General features: G+C 47.3%; 1 protein-coding gene across 1 annotated transcript in view; it reads right to left on the bottom strand.

The window, feature by feature from the left end:
* Nucleotides 1-21586, bottom strand: part of MBTPS2 (membrane bound transcription factor peptidase, site 2) — a 54064-nt gene that overhangs the window by 15381 nt on the left and 17097 nt on the right. The window contains exons 4-9 of the mRNA XM_068144782.1: nucleotides 20939-21042; nucleotides 16468-16595; nucleotides 10618-10736; nucleotides 8960-9140; nucleotides 5305-5399; nucleotides 3583-3778 (exon numbers count right to left, since the gene is read on the bottom strand). Coding sequence (XP_068000883.1) covers nucleotides 3583-3778; nucleotides 5305-5399; nucleotides 8960-9140; nucleotides 10618-10736; nucleotides 16468-16595; nucleotides 20939-21042 — 823 coding nt within the window. The remainder of the gene's footprint in view (nucleotides 1-3582; nucleotides 3779-5304; nucleotides 5400-8959; nucleotides 9141-10617; nucleotides 10737-16467; nucleotides 16596-20938; nucleotides 21043-21586) is intronic.

The raw sequence follows: 21586 nt of genomic DNA, 5'->3' as shown, positions 1-21586 counted from the left end.
GGGTCCTGCACATGGGTTGGAACAATCTTCATTATCAATACAGGCTAGGGGATGAGGTGATAGAAAGCAGCCCTGTGGAAAAGGACTTTGGAGTCCTGGTGGGTGAGAAGCTGGACTCACAAACCAGCAGTGTGAGCTTGCAGCCCAGAAGGCAAATGGCATCCTGAGATGCACCAAAAGCAGCATTGCCAGCAGATCCAGAAAGGTGATTCTGACACGCTGCTCTGCTCTGGTGAGACCTCATCTGGAGTAGTGCATCCAGCTCTGGGGCCCTCAACACAAACAGGACATGGAGCTGAAGAAGCAGGTCCAGAGGAGGGCCACAAAGATGATCAGAGGCTGGAAAACCTCTGCTACAAGGACAGGCTGAGGGAGCTGGGGTTGTTCAGCCTGAAGAGAGGGCTCCAGGGAGACCTAAGAGCAGCCTTCCAGCACCTGAAGAGAACAAGCAGGAAGGCTGCAGAGGACTGCTTCCAAAAGCCTGCAGTGACAGGATGAGGGGCAATGATTTGAATTTAGAGAACAACAGATTTAGACTGGATGTTAGGAACAAGTTCTTTACCATGAGGGTGCTGGAACCCTGCAACAGGTTGCCAAGGGAGGAAGTTGAGGCCCCATCCCTGGAGATCTTGGAGGTCAGGCTGGACAAGGCTGTCAGCAACCTGATCTAGTGGAGGATGTCCCTGCTGACTGCAGGGGGGTTGAACTAGATGACATTTGGAGGTACCTTCCAACCCAAACCATTCTATGATTTCTAATCATTCCTTCTGGTTTAGTTGCCAGTACCACAAGGTCATTTAGGAGCAGGACTCCTCACAGCTCTGTATGTTCACAGAATCAAGTCCAACCTATGACCTAAGACCTCAGACCTCCTGACAACTAAACCATGGCTCCAAGTGCCACATCCAAGCCTTTCTTGAACACCTCCAGGGATGGTGACTCCACCACCTCCCTGGGCAGCACATTCCAATGGCCAATCTCTCTTGCTGGGAAGAACTTTCCTCTCACCTCCAGCCTAAACTTCCCCTGGTGCAGCTTGAGACTGTGTCCTCTTGTTCTGGTGCTGGGTGCCTGGGAGAAGAGATCAACCCCCACCTGGCTACAACCTCCCTTCAGGGAGTTGTAGAGAGCAAGGAGGTCTCCCCTGAGCCTCCTCTTCTCCAGGCTAAGCAACCCCAGCTCCCTCAGCCTCTCCTCACAGGGCTGTGCTCCAGACCCCTCCCCAGCCTCGTTGCCCTTCTCTGGACACCTTCATTGTTGTTACACTGAAAACAGGAGCTGCACATAACATCCACATCATCCCAAACTATTTTTGCAGCCATATTTAACTTTGAGGCACGAGAAAGATTTGACAGAAGGAAGCTGTGCAATATTTCTTGTAAGTGGCCAGTAAGGGCTGCTGTGTGTTAAATGTAGCACCACTCTAAGAAGCTCTGTTTCCTGCAGGCACAAAGATCACATTAAAGAACCAGGTATCCACTAAAACATACTCCTAATGCACAGTTCACACAGAGGAGGAAGGAATTGGTTTCTTAAGTGTAAAAATAAATAGATAAATAAGGTTACCACATTCTCATCAATCACATCTGGAAAATAACCCCAAACCCACTGCCCTCCAGCCACTCTTGTACAGTGCAAAGTTAAGCCTTCAAAACTTTAGAAGTTGTTTCACTGGAATGCATGGAACTCTACCATGGTACAGGAGACTCCCTGCTGCCCAAGCCAGTACCCAGTAATCAGCCCTAGGGGAACACAGAGCATAGGTTGCACTTGCAGCAAAGTTTGGAATGAAGTCAAGGTGTTAGCTTTCAAATTAATACATTCATGCCCAGAAGGCAAATCACATCCTGGGCTGCCTCAAGAGATGAAAGCAGCAGGAACAAAGAAGTGATTCTGCCCCTCTACTTCTGCCCTTCTGCTCTGCTGAGACCTCACCTGGAGTACTGCATCCAGTTCTGGTGCAACCAGCATAAGAAGGACATGAAGCTGCTGGGGCAGGTCCAGAAGAGGGCCATGGAGATGCTGAGAGGGCTGGAGAACCTCCCCTATGGGGACAGGCTGAGAGAGGTGGGGATGTTCAGCCTGGAGAAAAGATGACTCTGGGGAGACCTTAGAACAGCACTGTGAGAGTGACAGAGTCCTGGAACAGGCTGTCCAGAGAGCTTGTGTAGTCTCCTTCTCTGGAGCTATTCCAAACATGCCTGGATGCCCTCCTATGTGACCTGCCTGGATGTGTTCCTGTGCGACCTGCTCTAGGTGCTCCTGCTCTGGCAGCGGGGTTGGACTGGATGAGCTTTCCAGGTCCCTTCCAAGCCCTAACATTCTGTGATTGTGTAAAGGAGAGCCATAGTCCATTTCAAAGAAAGGAACTGAACAGTTGTATGTTATTTACTTCAGGGCATTCACTGTTTTGTAATTGTCCTTGTTGCGTGATAGTCAGAGGAATGTGCAACAGATCCTTGTTACTAGGTGTAATTTAAGCACTCCTGTTAATATTCACAGGATCACAGGATGTTAGGGGTTGGAAGGGACCTCTGGAGATCTTCCAGTCCAACCCCCTGCCAGAGCAGGACCATAGAACCCAGCACAGGTCACACAGGAACACATCCAGACAGGGCTGGAAAGTCTCCAGGGAAGGAGACTCCACAACCTCTCTGGGCAGCCTGTGCCAGTGCTCTGTGACCCTCACAGTGAAGAAGTTCCTCCTCATATTAATGTGAACTTCCTGTGCTGGAATTTATATCCATTGCCCCTTGTCCTGTACCAGGGTGCAACTGAGCAGAGCCTGTCCCCTCCCTCTTGACCCCCAGCCGTCAGATATTGATAGACATTTATTAAATCCCCTCTCAGTCTTCTCCTCTCCAGTCTAAACAGCCCCAGGGCTCTCAGCCTCTCCTCACCAGGCAGTGCTCCAGTCCCTTCAACATCCTTGTAACCCTCCCTTGGACTCTCTCCAGCAGATCCCTGTCTCTCTTGAACTGGGGAGCCCAGAACTGGATGCAATACTCCAGGTGAGGTCTCAGCAGGGCAGAGCAGAGGGGGTGGAGAACCTCCCTGGATCTGCTGGACACACTCCTCTCAATGCACCCCAGGACCCCACTGGCTTTCTTGGCCCCCAGGGCACATTGCTGTCCCATGCAGAGCTTGTTTTCCACCAGCATTCCCAGGTCCTTCTCCACAGGGCTGCTCTCTCCAGCAGATCTCCAGACAAAATAATAGGGGAAGATGCCCCAGAGATATTATAACAGCATTTTGAGCAGTTCATGTGTATGGCAAATGCAGATGCCTGGTTCCCATGACCAACCTAAGTGAGATCTGTTCTAGCCACAGCCCTTCCATACTGTTCTGCAGGCACAACCATCTGGTATCACACATGGTTTCAATTACCTTCACAACTCATTGCCCTGTGCACATTTCATTTTAGACCTGAGCAGTCCATGCTTCTTCCACTGGTTGTAAGATCTGGATTCTGCATTAACTAACTTAACTGCCAAGCCCTCCAAAGACCTCCTTCAAGCAGGCAGGCAAAGTCAAGCACATGAGAAATCCTTACTGGTTAACTGTGCAAGAGATGCTACCAACCTGTGTACTGAAGATGCAAGGGGTGTCCTACGTACAGCATATCAATGTGAGGGGGGTGTTTTACCCTGATGAGCCTTGTTTGGTTCTCTAAAGAAGGAGTCACACAAAAGCTTGGCACAAAATCCTTCTGGCAGTCAGTGTTGCTCCGACAAACCTTGCTGGCCTCAATCACTTTCCGTGCTGGCAGGCAGGCATACTGCGAAGGGGGGGTGAAAAGGATTAGCAAAGGTAAAGGTAGTTCCCAACACAGCAGAACAAAAGATCACAGAATGGCTCAGGCTGGAAGGGACCTCAGAGACCATAGAATCATAGAATTGTTAGAGTTGGAAGGGACCTCAAGGATCATCCAGTTCCAACCCCCTGCCATGGCCAGGGACACCTCACACTACAGCTGGTTGCTCACAGCCACATCCAGCCTGGGCTTAAACACCTCCAGGGATGAGGCTTCCACCACCTCCCTGGGCAACCTGTGCCAGTGTCTCACCACCCACATGGAGAACAACTACTTCCTGACATCCAATCCCAATCTACCCATTTCTATTTTTGCTCCATCCCCCCCAGTCCTATCACTCCCTGACACCCTCAGAAGTCCCTCCCCAGCTTTCTTGTAGCCTCCTTCAGATACTGCAAGGCCACAATTAGGTTTCCTCAGAGCCTTCTCTTCTCCAGACTGAACAACCCCAACTCTCTCAATCTGTCTCTATAGCAGAGCAACTCCAGCCCTCTGCTCATCCTCATGGCCCTTCCCTGGACACCTTCCAGCACCTTCAAATCCTTCCTGTAATAGAGGCTCCAGAACTGGACACAGTGCTCCAGGTGGGGTCTCACCAGAGTGGAGTAGAGGGGGAGAGCCCACAAAAAAACCCTTCAGGTGGAAGTTTACCATTGCAGAAACTGTAAGCACAGCAGATGTGGGAACAGACTTTTTTCTGTTTCTTTAGGTGTTTAGTATTAGAGGTCAGAACAATAACAACCTGGCATGCGTACAAGTTTACGCATTTAGGATTTTTGCTGCTTTCTTGTAAAGAGAACTGCTATAGATATTACACCACTGTTACCAACCCTGGATGTGTTTAAAAGTGATTTGGATGTGGTGACTATATCCCTAAACCATATCCCCAAGCATCACATCCAAACCACCTTTAAACACATCCAGGGTTGGTGACTCTTCCACCTCCCTGGGCAGGACATGGGGTGCTTGGCATACAGAATCAGAATCATACAGAATCACCAAGGTTGGAAGAGACCCCAAAGATCATCAAGTCCAACCTGTCACCACAGACCCTATGACTAAACTGTGGCACCAGGTGCCACATCCAGTCCCCTCTTGAACACCTCCAGGGACGGTGACTCCACCTGGGCAGCACATTCCAATGGTGAACGACTCTCTCAGTGAACTTTCTCCTCACCTCCAGCCTAAACTTCCCCTGGTGCAGCTTGAGACTGTGTCCTCTTGTTCTGGTGCTGGTTGCTTGAGAGAAGAGACCAACCTCTTCCTGGCTACAACCTCCCTTCAGGTAGTTTTAGACAGCAATAAGGTCTCCCCTGCGCCTCCTCTTCTCCATACTAAACAATCCCAGCTCCCTCAGCCTACACACACACCTTGAATACAGACTGTGGGTATTCTTAAGCACTTAACTGTGTAACTGTTGGTAAACATTACTAATTTTGTGCAAGTAATTTTAGATTCCCCCAAAAGAATGAGCAGTTTAAATCACTTACCAGGTGGTTGTCCATGTTATTGCTATATGAAAAGCAAATGTCTGTGAGGCTGTTGTTACTACAACACTCAACTGTGCCATCCAGCCTTCTGTAGACTAAAGGAAATGGGCAGAGAGCAAAGGATCAACATTAGAGTCACTTCCTGAAAAGAAATTAGTCTCTAATTAATGTAAAACAATCATTCTGTAGCCTTGAAGAGTTATAGTAATTCACAGAGTCTGGCCTGTTTCAGGCACAACTGCAAATAAACTTCACCTCTTTAACAATGTCACCTGGGTGCAATCATTTCAAACATCTTAATAACTCTTGAAATATAGAACCATAGAATCAGCGAGGTTGGAAAAGACCTCAGAGATCATCAAGTCCAACCTATTACTTAAGACCTAACACCTCCTGACAACTAAACCATGGCACCAAGTGCCACATCCAAGCCTTCATTGAACACCTCCAGAGATGGTGACTCCACCACCTCCCTGGGCAGCACATTCCAATGGCCAATTACTCTTTCTGGGAAGAACTTTCTCCTCACCTCCAGCCTAAACTTCCCCTGGCACAGCTTGAGGGGGGGTGTCTACCACTGCAGTGTTCTGCTCATTACAGCTTACAAAATATTTCTCTCAGAGAACAGAATTATAGAATGGTTTGGGCTGGACCTCCAAAGGTCATCCAGTCCAAGGCCCCTGCCATCAGCAGGGACATCCTCCACTAGATCAGGTTGTCCAGAGTCTTGTCCAGCCTTACCTTGAAGAGCTCCAACTGCCTCAACAATCATAGAATCATTGAGTTCTTAAGGTTGGAAGGGACCTCAAGGATCATCTAGTTCCAACTCCCAACAATCTCCCTGGCCAACCTGTTCCAGTGTTCCACCACCCTCATGGGGCAGAATTCGTTCCTAACATCTAATCTAAATCTCTTCTTCTCTATTTTCAAACCATTTCCCCTTATCCTATCACAGAATCACCAAGGTTGGAAGAGACTTATCACTGCAGGTCTTTGCAAACAGTCCCTCTGCAGCCTTCTTGTAGGCCCCTTCAGCAGCTGGAAGGCTGCTCTTAGGTCTTCCTGGAGCCTTCTCTTCTCCAGGCTGAACAACCCCAGCTCCCTCAGCCTGTCCTCATAGCAGAGATGCTTCAGCCCCTCAATCATCTTTGTGACTCTCCTCTGGACCTGCTCCATCAGGTCCATGTCCTTCCTGTGTTGAGGGCTCCCTTGCATTAACATTTGGCATAGAAATGTGTTACTTGCTACTGCACTGGTTTCACTGGCTGGCTATGGAAACAACCAAGACTCAAAACATTCTCTTTAAAATGTCAAAGCCTTTACAAGCTTCAGGTTTTAAAAGCTTTCCAAGGCTATATGGCCACACACCTGAGCAAATGATGCTCTAAAGCAGGATTTAAACAGTGTGGTACAGAATCTTTGTGTGAATGGTGAAAGGAACTGAACCTTACTAAGTGCACAACAACAGCTTGCAAAAAAGCCAAGCACAGAAAATAGTTGCTGGAAGCATCTGTGCCACAGCAACACTGCAGTACCTTCCTCAGGCAGATCAAGCCTGTGCTACTGGTTGCACTGATCACAGAATCACAGAATGTTAGGGCTTGGAAGGGACCTTGAAATCTCATCCAATCCAATGCCCCTGCCAGAGCAGGAGCACCTAGAGAAGGTCACACATGAACACATCCAGGTGGGTTTGGAGTATCTCCAAAGAGGAAGACTCCACAACCCCCCTGGGCAGCCTGTTCCAGGGCTCTGTTGCTCTCACAGTGAAAAATTCTTCCTCATGTTTCCATGGAACTTCCTATGCCTCAGCTTCCATCATTGCCTCTTGTGCTGTCATTGGGCATCACCCAGCAGAGCCTGGCTCCATCCTCTTGGCACTCACTCTGCACATCTTTATCAACATTTATGAGGTCACCCCTCAGGCTCCTCTGCTCCAAGCTAAAGAGCCCTCAGCTCCCTCAATCTCTCCTCAGAGGGAAGATGTTCCATTCCCTTCAGCATTTTTTTGGCTCTGTGCTGGACTCTCTCAAGCAGTTCCCTGAGGTCCTTCTTGAACTGAGGGGCCCAGAACTGAACACAATATTCCAGATGTGTCCTCACCAGGGTAGAATAGAGGTGGAGGAGAACCTCTCTTAACCTACTAACCACAGCCCTTCTAATCCACCACAGGATGCCCTTGGCCTTCTTGGCCACAACACCACATTGCTGGCTCATGGTCAACCTTCCATCCACTAGGTCCTCCAGGTCCTTTTCCTTATCTCTGCACAACCTGCAGGCCACAGCATGGAAGCTTACGCCTGGGGCTTCCAGGTGCAAGCACTGAACCCTACAATCCCTTTTTCAAGTACCCTGAGGCTAAGGCACTGCATCTATTTTTGAATGCTGAATGACCATGAAATTAGTTTCCTCAGAAGCATAGGAAACACCTTTTTTTTGGCCTCTTTTTTTTTAATTTCAAGAGGGTCCTTGGGGCATTGTTTGCTGCCTACCTTCATACTCCAGTAGCTTACTGCCCATTTGTTTTATGGTCAAGTATATAAGGTCCATTTGCCAGAGAGATTTTTATTGATAGTCTGTATTTATGTCAAGTTGTGAGCTGTCAAGATTTTGACAAATGGCAGCTGCTAGAGACTAGAAGAGAGGTCATTTAATTTCAGAGGAATATTTCTCACTGCTGGAGGCTTATGGCTCTGAAAATGCAGCCAGACTGGTCTGATTAGAATGCAGCCCGGGGACAATGGGCTGCTAACACGATACAGCAACCAAGCTTGGAAGCAATATTGAGTGTCTAGTGGTAAATCTCTACTACTTCAATCTGAACAGGACTGGTTCAGTCACAGAATATGCAGTTTTATTACCTAATGACTCTGAAACTGCATTTCAGAGAAGAGCAGAATCTCAGCATATCTACCCACAGCAACTAAGAACTGGTTCTTACTTGGCTTCCCTGGCCAGCTGAAAGCCCGTGCCAAAGCTGTCCCTATTACAGGAAGGATCTGGAGGTGCTGGAACATGTCCACAGGAGGGCCATGAGGATGAGAAGAGGGCTGGAACTGCTCTCCTATGAGGACAGACTGAGAGAGTTTGGGCTGTCCAGTCTGGAAAAGCGAAAGCTCTGAGGAGACCTTCTTGTGGCCTTCCAGTATCTGAAGGGGGCTACAAGAAAGCAGGGGAGGGAATTTTTAATGTGTCAGGGAGTGATAGGACTGGGGGGAATGGAACAAAACTACAAGTGGGGAGATTCAGACTAGATGTTAGGGAGAAGTTGTTCCCCACTGAAACAGGTTGCCCAGGGAGGTGGTGGAAGCCTCATCCCTGGAGATTTTGAAGGCCAGGCTGGATGTGGCTGTGAGCAACCTGCTGTAGTGTCCCTGGCCATGGCAGGGGGGTTGGAACTGGCTGATCCTTGAGGTTCCTTCCAACCCTGACAATTCTGTGATTCTGTGATTTACATTTTACTACTTTTCTGTTCAAGATCTGTGAAAAAATTTTAAAGGCACAGCCTAAAACTACCACATCACTGCCTAAGGCAGGACAACATACTTGATATAGGAGAAATCTGCCCCATCCAACAAATCCTAAAACCCAAACAGCCTCTAAGACCTGGTAACATTTCACTATAAAACAATGAAGAGAGGAATTAAAGCCATACCTCTAGCTGGAAAGCTTAATTGCTGTAGGGTGGCTGCACTCACACAGTAGCCAACCTGAGATTTCTCTGAGATGTCTCCCAGGCAGGAATTCCAATCTTCCACGCTGTAAACTGGGCAGTCTTGTAGGTTAGTGACAATATCTCCCACAAAGAGACCTCTTGGACCATTTGCAGGAGAGTCCTGAGAAGAAACAGTGAAGTCAGCGAAGTTGCAATATTTAGAACTACAAGGACTACAAGGGTGGGGAGAGACTGGCACAAGGGTGCTGGTGCTGGTGGACAAAAAGCTCAACATGAGCTCTCAATGTGCACTTGCAGCCCGCAAAGCCAATCAGATCCTGGGCTGCATCAGGAGAAGTGTGGCCAGCAGGTCGAGGGAGGTGATTCTCCCCCTCTACTCAGCCCTGGTGAGACCCCACCTGGAGTACTGTGCCCAGTTCTGGAGCCCCTATTACAAGAGGGATGTGGAGGTGCTGGAAGGTGTCCAGAGAAGGGCCAGGAGGATGATCAGAGGGCTGGAGCACCTCTCCTATGAGGACAGACTGAAGGAGTTGGGGCTGTTCAGTCTGCAGAAGAGAAGGCTCCGAGGTGACCTAATTGTGGCCTTCCAGTATCTGAAGGGGGCCTACAGGAAGGCTGGGGAAGGACTTCTCAGGATCTCAGGTAGTGATAAGACTAGGGGGAATGGAATGAAGCTGGAGGTGGGGAGATTCAGGCTAGATGTGAGGAGGAGGTTCTTCACCATGAGAGTGGTGAAACCCTGGAATGTGTTGTCCAGGGACGTGGTCGAGGCCCCTGTCCCTGGGGGTGTTTAAGAGCAGGCTGGATGAGGCTCTGTCCAGCCTGATCTAGTGTGGGGTGTCCCTGCCCATGGAAGGGGGGTTGGAACTAGATGATCCTTGTGGTCCCTTCCAGCCCTGAATGAAACTATGAAACTATAAGTTGCCCGAGGAGGTGGTGGAAGCCTCATCCCTGGAGGTTTCTAAGGCCAGGCTGGATGTGGCTCTGAGCAGCCTGCTGTAGTGTGAGATGTCCCTGCCCATGGCAGGGAGGTTGGAGCTGGATGATCCTTGAGGTCCCTTCCAACCCTAACAGTTCTGTGATTCTGGAGGGAGCTTACTAAAGGTGAGGGTTAGTGGTCTGTCCAGAACTGGAGCCAGCTCAGCCTGTTCTGACCCATGAGCTGTAGACCAGGCTGGGATGTCTAGGTAAAACCCATCAGGGGCTGGAGGAGTCAAAAAGCCTTTTCCCACAGTTTCTTTTTGCAACCAAGAGGCATGTTTCTAGGGCTAAGGCATTACACTTCCAGTTTGTAGCACCCATGGGGTAATTTGACTAAGGGCAGGCTTTTCTTCCTTTCCCAGGGGGGTTGGAACTGGATGATTTTTAAGGTCCCTTCCAACCTTGACACTGGCACAGGTTGTCCAGGAAGGTGGTGGAAGCCTCATCCCTGGAGGTTTTTGCAGCCAGGCTGGATGTGGCTGTGAGCAACCTGCTGTAGTGTGAGGTGTCCCTGCCCATGTCAGGAGGGTTGGAACTGGATGATCTTTACGGTCCCTTCCAGCCCTGACAATTCTGGGGTTGTGTGACTGTGAGAAGGAGGGACACAGATACATTTCAGGTCATAAGGGATGAAAATAGTAAAGATCTGTTCTTACCTCTGCAATCTCAGTGACAAGTGCCCCAGCTCCCGTGTAATAGAAAGGGAAAAGAATGGCTGGCAGCAGAAACAAACCTATGAAGCTTGCAACACCAAGAACAAAATTATGCCACACACCTAAAAAGAAAGAAAAAAAGAAGTTATTTAAAAAATCATCCCATTTCTAAATAAACACTAAGAGCAAAAAGCTGGGTTTGAGATGAAAGATTCTGCAGTTACCTTCTAATTAACTCTCCTGAAATTATTACTGGGAGAAATGATTAAAAGTTTACTTGTGAGCAGAGTCATGAAGTAAGAATGTTGTCTGCTCCTTTACAAAAGTTGTAGAGGAGCTTTAAAGAAGCCTCTGAATTCTGAGAACAGTATCACAGTATCGCTTAGGTTGGAAAGGACCTCGAGGATCATCGAGTCCAACCTATCAACACAGACCCCATGCCTAGACCATGGCACCAAGTGCCACGTCCAATCTCCCCTTGAACACCTCCAGGGTCGATGACTCAACCACCTCCCTGGGCAACCCGTTCCAATGCCGAATGACTCGCTCGGTGAAGAACTTCCTCCTCACCTCGAGTCTAAACCTCCCCTGGCACAGCTTGAGACTGTGTCCCCTTGTTCTGGTGCTGGTTGCCTGGGAGAAGAGGCCAACCCCTTCCTGGCTACAACCACCCTTCAGGTAGTTGTAGAGGGCAATGAGGTCACCCCTGAGCCTCCTCTTCTCCAGGCTAAACAATCCCAGCTCCCTCAGCCTCTCCTCATAGGGCTTGTGCTCAAGGCCTCTCCCCAGCCTTGTTGCCCTTCTCTGGACACGCTCAAGTGTTTCGATGTCCTTCTTAAACTGAGGGGCCCAGAACTGGACACAGGACTCAAGGTGCAGCCTAACCAATGCAGAGTACAGGGGCACAATGACCTCCCTGCTCCTGCTGGCCACACTATTCCTAATGCAGGCCAGGATGCCATTGGCCCTCCTGGCCACCTGGGCACACTGCTGGCTCATATTCAGGTGGCTGTCGATCAGCACACCCAGGTCCCTCTCTGTTTGGGAGCTCTCCAGCCACTCCGACCCCAGCCTGTAGCTCTGCATGGGATTGCCGTAGCCAAAGTGCAGCACTCGGCACTTGGACTTGTTGAATGCCATCCCATTGGACTCTGCCCATCTGTCCAGTCGGTCGAGGTCCCTCTGCAGAGCCTTTCTACCCTCTAACTGACTAACATCTGCCCCTAACTTGGTGTCATCTGCAAACTTGCTGATGACTGACTCTACCCCTTCATCCAGATCATCAACGAATATGTCGAAGAGGACGGGGCCCAGCACTGATCCCTGGGGGACACCACTGGTGACTGGCCGCCAGCTGGATGTGGCACCGTTCACTACCACTCTCTGGGCCCGGCCCTCCAGCCAGTTCCTAACCCAGCACAGAGTGTAATGGTCCAATCCACGGGCTGACAGCTTAGCCAGCAGTTTGCTGTGGGGGACGGTGTCAAAGGCCTTGCTGAAGTCCAGGTAGACCACATCCACAGGCCTCCCCACATCCACCAGACGGGTCACCTGATCATAGAAGGAGATCAGGTTGGAGAGGCAGGATCTGCCCTTCCTAAATCCATGTTGGCTGGACCTGAGCAGGCCAGGCTGGAGAACCCACCTGGAGGACTGCATCCAGCTTTGGTGCTCCCAGCAGAAGGACATGGAGCAGATCTGCTGGAGCAGATCCAGAGGAGGCCACAAAGATGATGAGAGGGCTGGAGAACCTTCCCTAGAGGACAGGCTGAGAGAGTTGGGGCTGGAGAAAAGAAGGCTCTGGGGAGACCTTAGAGCAGCCTTCCAGTGCCTGAAGGAGGCTACAAGAAAGCTGGGAAGGTACTTTTGACACGGGCTTGTAGTGACAGGATGAGAGGGAATGAATTGAAGCTTAAGGAGGGCAGATTGAGACTGGAGATTAGGAAGAAATTCTTTCCAGTAAATTTTGAGGCACTGGAACAGGTTGCCCAGAGAGGTTGTGGCTGCCCCCTCCCTGGAGGTGTTAAGACCAGGCTGAATGAGGCCCTGAGCAACCTGGGCTGGTGGAAGGTGTCACTGCCCATGGCAGGAGCGTTGGAACTTGTTGATCTTTAAGGTCCCTTCCAACCTAAGCCATTCTAGGAATCTATGAACCTCACAGATAAAATGTTTCAGCATTAAATTCTCTTTATCTCATACAGGTGCAACACAACCAGAAGTACTAAGTAAATATTTGAACTTAATTACATTTCACCATTTTATGATAAAATAAACTATCATTTTCCCATTTGACATTCAAATAAAATTTCTTTTTCCACATTTTATGTTCAAATCCACTTCAGTTTTCCTTTTGAGGTTAAAATCCATTTTAGCTTTCCCTTTTGATGTTAAAATCCATTTTAATTTTCTCATTTTATATTAAAAACCATTTTAAGTTTCCCTTTTGATGCTAAAATCCATTTTAGTTTTTCCTTTCGATATTAAAACCCATTTTAATTTTCCCTTTTTATGCTAAAATCCATGAAAGTTTTCCCATTTTATGCTAAAATCCATTTAAATTTTCTTATTTTATATTAAGATCCATTTCAGTTTTCCCTTTTGATGCTAAAATCCATTTCAGTTTTCCCTTTTGATGCCAAGATCCATTTCAGTTTTCCCTTTTGATGCTAAGATCCATTTCAATTTTCCTATTTTATGTTGAAATCCATTTTAATTTTCCCTTTTGATGCCAAATAAAATCAATTTCAGTTTTCCCTTTTGATATTAAAATCCATTTTAGTTTTTCCATTTTTATGTTAAAATCCATTTTAGTTTTCCCTTTTGATGTTAAAATTCATTTTAGTTTTCCCTTTTGATATTAAAATCCACTTTAATTTTCCTTTTTGATGTTAAAATCCATTTTAGTTTTCCCATTTGATGTTAAAATCCATTTTAATTTTCCCTTTTTATGCAAAAATCCATTTTAGTTTTCCCATTTGATAGTAAAATCCAGTTTAATTTTCCCTTTTGATGTTAAAATCCATTTTAATTTCCCCTTTTGATGTTAAAGTCCATTTCAGTTTTCCCATTTTATGCTAAAATCCATTTCAGTTTTCCCATTTTATATTAAAATCCATTTTAATTTTCCCTTTTGATATTAAAATCCACTTTAATTTTCCCTTTTTATGCTAAAATCCATTTCAGTTTTCCCATTTTATATTAAAAACCATTTCAATTTTCCCTTTTGATATTAAAATCCATTTTAATTTTCCCTTTTTATGCTAAAATCCATTTCAGTTTTCCCATTTTATATTGAAATCCATTTTAGTTTTCCCTTTTGATGCTAAAATCCATTTTTTTTTTTTCCAGCTTTAGAAAGGACCCAAATCCAAGACAGAAATGGAGAATTCCTTTGGAACAGTGTAGCTGCCAGAGGGAGTAAAGGGGAAATAATATTAACTAAAAAAAAGAGGTGCTGGAACTATTGGAGGGTGACAAGGAACACTTTTAAACAGCTAGGCAAACATGGGCCTTAGCATCACAAGCTACACAGTTTGTTGTGTGGAATACAGCAGTAAAGCCTGAAATAGAAAAGGCTTCCAATTAATCCTAGGCAACCCATAGGGCAATAAATGAGAGGCTCAAAATGAGAGAGGCACACTGCTGAGCACACCAACAATGTCATCTTGCCACACCAGTCTCATCCTTGGGCATATCAGAATCATAGAATCAATGAGGTTGGAAAAGACCTCAGAGATCAAGTCTAACCTAATATCTCCTGACAACTAAACCATGGCTCCAAGAGCCACATCCAAGCCTTCATTGAACACCTCCAGGGATGGGGACTCCACCAACTCCCTGGGCAGCACATCCCAATGGCCAATTACTCTTTCTGGGAAGAACTTTCTCCTCACCTCCAGCCTAAACTTCCCCTGGCACAGCTTGAGACTGTGTCCTCTTGTTCTGGTGCTGGGTGCCTGGGAGAAGAGACCAACCCCCACCTGGCTACAACCTCCCTTCAGGGAGTTGTAGAGAGCAAGAAGGTCTCCCCTGAGCCTCCTCTTCTCCAGGCTAAACACCCCAGCTCCCTCAGCCTCTCCTCACAGGACTTATGCTCCAGACCCCTCCCCAGCCTCACTGTCCATCTCTGGACACATTCAAGTGCCTCAATGTCCTTCTTAAATTGAGGAGCCCAGAACTGGACACAGGACCCAAGGTGTGGCCTGACCAGTGCTGAGAACAGGGCAGAATGACTTCCCTGCTCCTGCAGGACAGGATGCCATTGGCCTTCTTGGCCATCCAGGTACACTGCTGGCTCATGCTCAGCTGCTGTCAACCAGTACCCCCAGGTCCCTTTTTTACTTAAAAAGGGACAATTCACAACCCTTAAAAGACCCTAAAAAGAGTGCTTTACAAATCTTTTAACTCCTTCTTCTGTTAAAGCCAAGACAGAAGGTACTTAAAAGGATCTCAAAAGATAATCCAAATGTTTAACTAATTATAAGCAGCACTTCTCATCTCCTAGGCATAGAATTCATGCTAAAAATAGCACAGGGCCTACAAGAAGACTCCTCACTATTCTTGAGCTCGTGATGCCATCTGCTGTACAACTAAGACACTGTAAGCTGCAGAGCAGAGGTGGGCTGTAAAAGCAATACTTGAAGCCATTCTCTACTCTAGCTCTTTTACTTAGCTGCCATTCACATACCTGCAAGCCTGTCTCTGCAAAATCAGATCTTCAGGAGACTGAGAAGAGTTTCATTCAGCTGCTTTGATAATTCAGAGCACTGAAAGTCATTATCAAACACACCTATCATTAGCTGTGAAAAAATGCAGGTATTCGTTGTACTGACTGATTACCAGCTATTGATGCTACCCACTCTTGCAATATAGAATCATAGAATGGATTGGGTTAAAGGGACCTCCAAAGGTCATCCAGTCCAACCCCCCTGCAGTCAGCAGGGACATCCTCCACTAGATCAGGTTGCCCAGAGCCTTGTCCAGCTTCACCTTGAATATCTCCAGGGATGGGGCCCTGAGCACCTCCCTGGGCAACCAGTTTCAGTGTTTCACCACCCTCCTGGTAAAGAACTTGTTCCTAACATCCAATCTCAGTCTGCTCTTCTCTAGTTTGAAGCCATTGCCTCTTGTCGTATAACTGCAGGCTTTTGCAAACAGTCCCTCTCCATCCTTCTTGTAGCCCCCTTCAGGAAGGCTGCTCTTAGATCTCCCTGGAGCCTTCTCTTCTCCAGGTTGAACACCCCCAGCTCCCTCAGCATGTCCTCACAGCAGAGGAGTTCCAACACCCTGATCATCATGGTGGCCCTCCTCTGGACCTGCTCCATCAGGTCCATGTCTTTCCTGTGTTGAGGGCTCCAGAGGTGGACATGGTACGCCAGATGAGGTCTTACCGGAGCAAGGTAGTGGCAGAATCACCTCATACTTTTTCTAGATGATCTCTCAGGAATCATAGAATGGTCTGGATTAGAAGGGACCTCCAAAGGTCATCCAGTCCAAACCCCTCTGCAGTCAGCAGGGACATCCTGAACTAGATCAGCTTGCCCAGAGCCCTGTCCAGCCTGACCTTGAATATCTGCAGGGATGGGGCCTCAACTACCTTCCTGGGCAACCTGTTCCAGTGTTCCACCACCCTCATGGTAACAGCTAATCTAAATCTACTTTTCTGTAGTTTGAAGCCAATGTGTGTAAGTGACCCCAATGTCCTCTTTTCAGTTCTGTGAGCAACCTGCTGTAGTGTGAGGTGTCCCTGGCCATGGCAGGGGGGTTGGACCTGGATGATCCTTGGGGTCCCTTCCAACCCTGAGAGTTCTATGATTCTATGCAAAGGTTTAATGAAAAAGCACAAAGTTTTACCTGCACAAAATATCCTTAATTGCTGGACTGGAGATATCAGCTGCAAGTGAGTTGTGAAGAGATCAACAAAGGCTCCAGGGTAGACAATGAAAATAAAAATGCCAAACCCATTGAATCGGACTTGTTCTCTTCAAAAGAAAAAAAGAGAAGAAAGGCAAAGTTAAGTGGTGCCACTGGAAACAAACAAATGACAAACTCCTTTCTGACAAATAGAATAATTAAAACTGTCATTATAAAACTAGCTTATTCTTCATAATGAGCAATTGCAAGATAATGAAGCTGAAGGATGCTCTCTGCAACTCTGTGAGCCTGGTTGAAAACATGAGGGTAAGCTCAGCTCCTTCCCTGGCTCCTGGTAACAGCAACACATAAAAACACTTTCAAAAAGCCACAGACTCCTTTCATGTCAACATATATTTTAACATTTGGGGGATTTTTTCTTTTAAATAAAAAAAGAAATACATGTATAACCTGTAGGATGCTGTTTGAAAGTAATCAATGAAAAAGTAGCTGGAAGAATGATAGAATGGTTTGAGTTGGAAATGACCTCCAAAGGTCATCCAGTCCAAGCTGTGTGCTGTGAGCAGGGACCAAATGGACAGATGGGCAGAATCCAATGGGATGGCATTCAACAAGTCCAAGTGCCGAGTGCTGCACTTTGGCTACGGCAATCCCATGCAGAGCTACAGGCTGGGGTCAGAGTGGCTGGAGAGCTCCCAAACAGAGAGGGACCTGGGGGTGCTGATCGACAGCCACCTGAACATGACCCAGCAGTGTGCCCAGGTGGCCAGGAGGGCCAATGGCATCCTGGCCTGCATTAGGAATAGTGTGGCCAGCAGGAGCAGGGAGGTCATTGTGCCCCTGTACTCTGCTTTGGTTAGGCTGCACCTTGAGTCCTGTGTCCAGTTCTGGGCCCCTCAGTTTAAGAAGGACATTGAAACACTTGAACGTGTCCAGAGAAGGGCAACAAGGCTGGGGAGAGGCCTTGAGCACAAGCCCTATGAGGAGAGGCTGAGGGAGCTGGGATTGTTTAGCCTGGAGAAGAGGAGGCTCAGGGGTGACCTCATTGCCCTCTACAACTACCTGAAGGGTGGTTGTAGCCAGGAAGGGGTTGGCCTCTTCTCCCAGGCAACCAGCACCAGAACAAGGGGACACAGTCTCAAGCTGTGCCAGGGGAGGTTTAGACTCAAGATGAGGAGAAAGTTCTTCACCGAGAGAGTCGTTCGTCATTGGAACGGGTTGCCCAGGGAGGTGGTGGAGTCACCGTCCCTGGAGGTGTTCAAGAGGAGATTGGACGTGGCACTTGGTGCCATGGTCTAGTCATGAGGTCTGTGTTGATAGATTGGACTCGATGATCCTTGAGGTCTCTTCCAACCTTAGTTATACTGTGATACTGTGACATCCTCCACTATAGCAGGTTGCTCAGGGCCTTGTTGATCCTGACCTTAAATATGTCCCGAGACAGACCTTAAATATCTCCAGGGACGGAACCTCAACTACCTCCCTGGGCAACCTGCTTTCCTTTCCAAGAAACACTTAAGAGATTTCTCTAATTCATCATTTCTCTGTTTCTCCTAAATGAAATTAAGAGGAAATTTTAAACTGGAAGAATGATAGAATGGTTTGGGTTGGAAATGACCTCCAAAGGTCATCCAGTCCAAGCTGTGTGCTGTGTGCTGGGACATCCTCCACTACAGCAGGTTGCTCAGAGTCTTGTTGATCCTGACCTTAAATATATGCTGAGACAGACTTCAAATATGTGCCAAGCCAGACCTTAAATATCTCCAGGGGTGGAGCCTCAACTACCTCCCTGGGCAACCTGCTTTCCTTTTCAAGAAACATTTAAGAGATTTCTCTAATTCATTATTTATCTGTTTCCCCTAAATACAATTTAAAGGAAATTTTAAACTTCCAAAAATTAGAGGGAGGTCACTTGGGGGGAAAACAAAAACAAAAAAATCAAACCAAGTGAACAGGTTAAAAGGGCCAAATGTTATTTACATCCTATTTAAATAATTGAATAAGTAATAGCTAATAATAACTCTAAATAAGCAATAGTGTTAGTGTTTGATAACTGCTATTTAACTCTATTTAGTGTAGATGTCATTATTTAAAAGCACACATACAGATAAATACACACATATGTTTCAGAGCTTTCACAATTCTTTTAAATGTCACTTTTTGAGCTAACTAAATCAAGTTGAAAACTTCCTAAGGGACTTACAGAGGCACGACAATCATGTTCCAAGACAATTACCTTCCAATTCTTACTCCAAGCTAAGCCAGGCATGGATCAGCTAATCCCATTATCCTTACTGAGCCAGTACACTGGGCCTTGTGTTGAATTGATTCACATTTCTTTATTATTTCTTGTGCAGACACAAGAAAAGGAGGCACAGAGTTACAGAAAATGACTCAGAAGGCAGCAATACAGGAATTCCCTGGAGTTAACCCAACAGATCTCTCCATGCTACCAATGAGGAACAGACAGCCTAAAGTCTAGACATGATTTCATGACTTGGGTAGGAGGGACAGAGGGAAGAATCAGAGAATGGCTTAGGTTGGAAGGCAGCTCAGGAATCATCTACTCCAACCTCCCCACCATGGGCATTGATGCCTCTCAACTAGACTTGGCTGCTCAAGGCCTCATCCAACCTGGCCTTCAAAACCCCCAGGAAGGAGGCATCCACAATCTCCCTGGGCAATCTATTCCTCATACTGAAGAACTTCTGCCTATGATCCAGTCTAAACCTACTCCCCCACAGCTTCAAACCATCCCTTCTTGTCCTACTGCTAGACACCCTTATGAAAAGTCCCTCTGCAGCTTTCCTGTAGGATCCCTTCAAGTATGGGAAAGCAGCTCTATGGTCCCCCCAGAGTCTTTTCTTCTCTAGGATGAACACCCCAGCTCCCTCAGCCTATCCTCATAGCAGAGGTGCTCCAACCTTTGGATCAATTTTGTGACCCTCCTCTGGACTTGCTCCAATAGCTCCAAGAGAAGAAAAAGGAGAGATGTTCCAGTCCTGCAATCATCCTTGTAGCTCTCCACTGGACTCTCTCCAGCAGGTCTCTGTCTCCCTTGAACTGGGGAGCCCCAAACTGGACACAGTATTGCAGGTGTGGTCTCAGCAGGCCAGAGCAGAGGGGGAGAAAAAGCTCCCCAGCCCTGCTGGCCACACTTTTCTTGATGCCCCCCAGGGTCCCATTGGCTCCCTTGGCCACAAGGGCACATTGCTGTCCTATGCAGAACTTGCTGTCTAATCCAAAGTCTTTCTCCATGGAGCTGCTTTCCAGCAGGTGGACCCCTAGTCTGCACTGGTGCCTGCTGTTATTTCTCCTTAGATGCAGGATTCTGCACTTGTTAATAAAGTAATCACCCCAGCTGTGGCATTAAAAATATCCCCTTTGATCAAAATCAACACATTGGTGAGGTTAATAGGGACAAACCACTTCTAACTGAGTTACTGCTCCAGCTTGCTGGCATGCTACTTCACAAGCTAAGTTTAAACAAATCAATTTAAGATCTATTTTTAAGTACCATTGTGCAGCAGCACAGGGGGTCCTCTTCATGACACAGGTGCAGAAATGCAATTGCTAGGTGAAAAAGAGGACCACTTAAAAGAAGCATTGTTTTAAACCTGATAATTTGCAGAGCTAAAGTCTTTCTCATCATCTACAGAATAAACGTTGTATTAAAACTCTACCCTGAACTGTACACCCTTCCCAACTTAGGATGTAAGGAAGCTATGAAATATAGATGAAACAGACTCTCTAGAGAAATCAAAGCAAAGTGCCCTTGAGGCCAAGAAGGCCAATGGCATCCTGGGGTGGATTAGAAGGGTTGTAGTTAGTAGGTGGAGAGAGGTTCTACTCTGCCCTGGTGAGGTGGAGAGAGGCTCTCCTCTCCCTCTACTCTGCCCTGCTGAGGCTGCATCTGAAATATTGTGTCCAATTCTGGGCTCCTCAGGTCAAGAAGGACCTCAGGGAACTGCTTGAGAGCGTCCAGCACAAAGCCACAAAGATGATTAAGGGAGTGGACCATCTCCCTTATGAGGACAGGCTGAGGGAGCTGGGGCTCTTGAGCTTGGAGAGGAGGAGCCTGAGAGGTGACCTCATTTATGTTGATAAACTTGTGCAGGGCAGTGTTAGGAAGACAGAGCCAGGCTCTGCTCTGTGATGTCCAGTTATAGAACAAGGGGCAAAGGAGGCTCAATTGGAACAGAAGGAAAAACAGGCTGCCCAGAAAGGTTGTGGAGTCTCCTCTGGGGGCATTCAAAACCTGCCTGGATGTGTTCCCTGTGTGACCTGCTCTAGGTGCTCCTGCTCTGGCAAGAGGTTGGACTGGATGATCTTTTGAGGTCACTTCCAACCCCTAACATTCTGTGATTCTGTGTATCATCCACCTCTAAGTAAATTCCCTGGAATATGAGGCTGTCTGGGGAGACAATGAGAGAAAAGCAGTTTGTATTACCGAATAGCTGCCACCCCATGGCCGACTTCATGTATCACACCACTGATGAGGATTGCAGAGAAGAAATAGGTCAGCTGGCTGACAGGCAAATTTACACCAGGCACCTGTTAATGTGGGCATGACAACAAAACAAAACAAGGGAGGAAACCAAGAGGTACAAAGACAAATAATTCTGCCCCTAACCTTGCTGCTTTCACTCAGCTTCTTCAGCCATGCAACACAATAGAAGCCATTCCCATGCAGCACTATCAGCTGGTACCTCTTCTCCCAACATAATCCATGGAGTTTGAAATACATATTCTTTTGTTGAAGGTTGAAAAACTTTTTTTTTCCCAGGAGCAAAAGCCTTCTCCCTGCCTATTTATTCCCCCCAGCCCTGGCTGAGTATGTCCTGCTCTATATTAAGCTTGAGGAGCTTATAAAATGTACACAGCCTCCCACTCAAAACAAAAAGGCTTGGCAACTGTGAGCATTGGTTTCCATCTCCTGCAGCCAGTCATGTAGGTGGAGGGAAGATTAAGAATTGTGTGGTACTGACAGCACTGTGAGCCCTAGGAGGTCAAAACATGAGCCTACAACTGGAACTGTGTGTCCCTTCTCCCTCCCTCCCTAACTCATGGGATTATCCCAGGTTTACAAGCTCACAGT

The sequence above is a fragment of the Melanerpes formicivorus genome, unplaced genomic scaffold, assembly GCF_026170545.1.
Source record: "Melanerpes formicivorus ecotype bairdi unplaced genomic scaffold, bMelFor1.0.p_v2 SCAF_11, whole genome shotgun sequence".
NCBI lineage: Eukaryota > Metazoa > Chordata > Aves > Piciformes > Picidae > Melanerpes > Melanerpes formicivorus.
The sequence above is the reverse complement of the archived record's forward strand: the minus strand, read 5'-3'. Positions and strand labels throughout refer to the sequence as shown.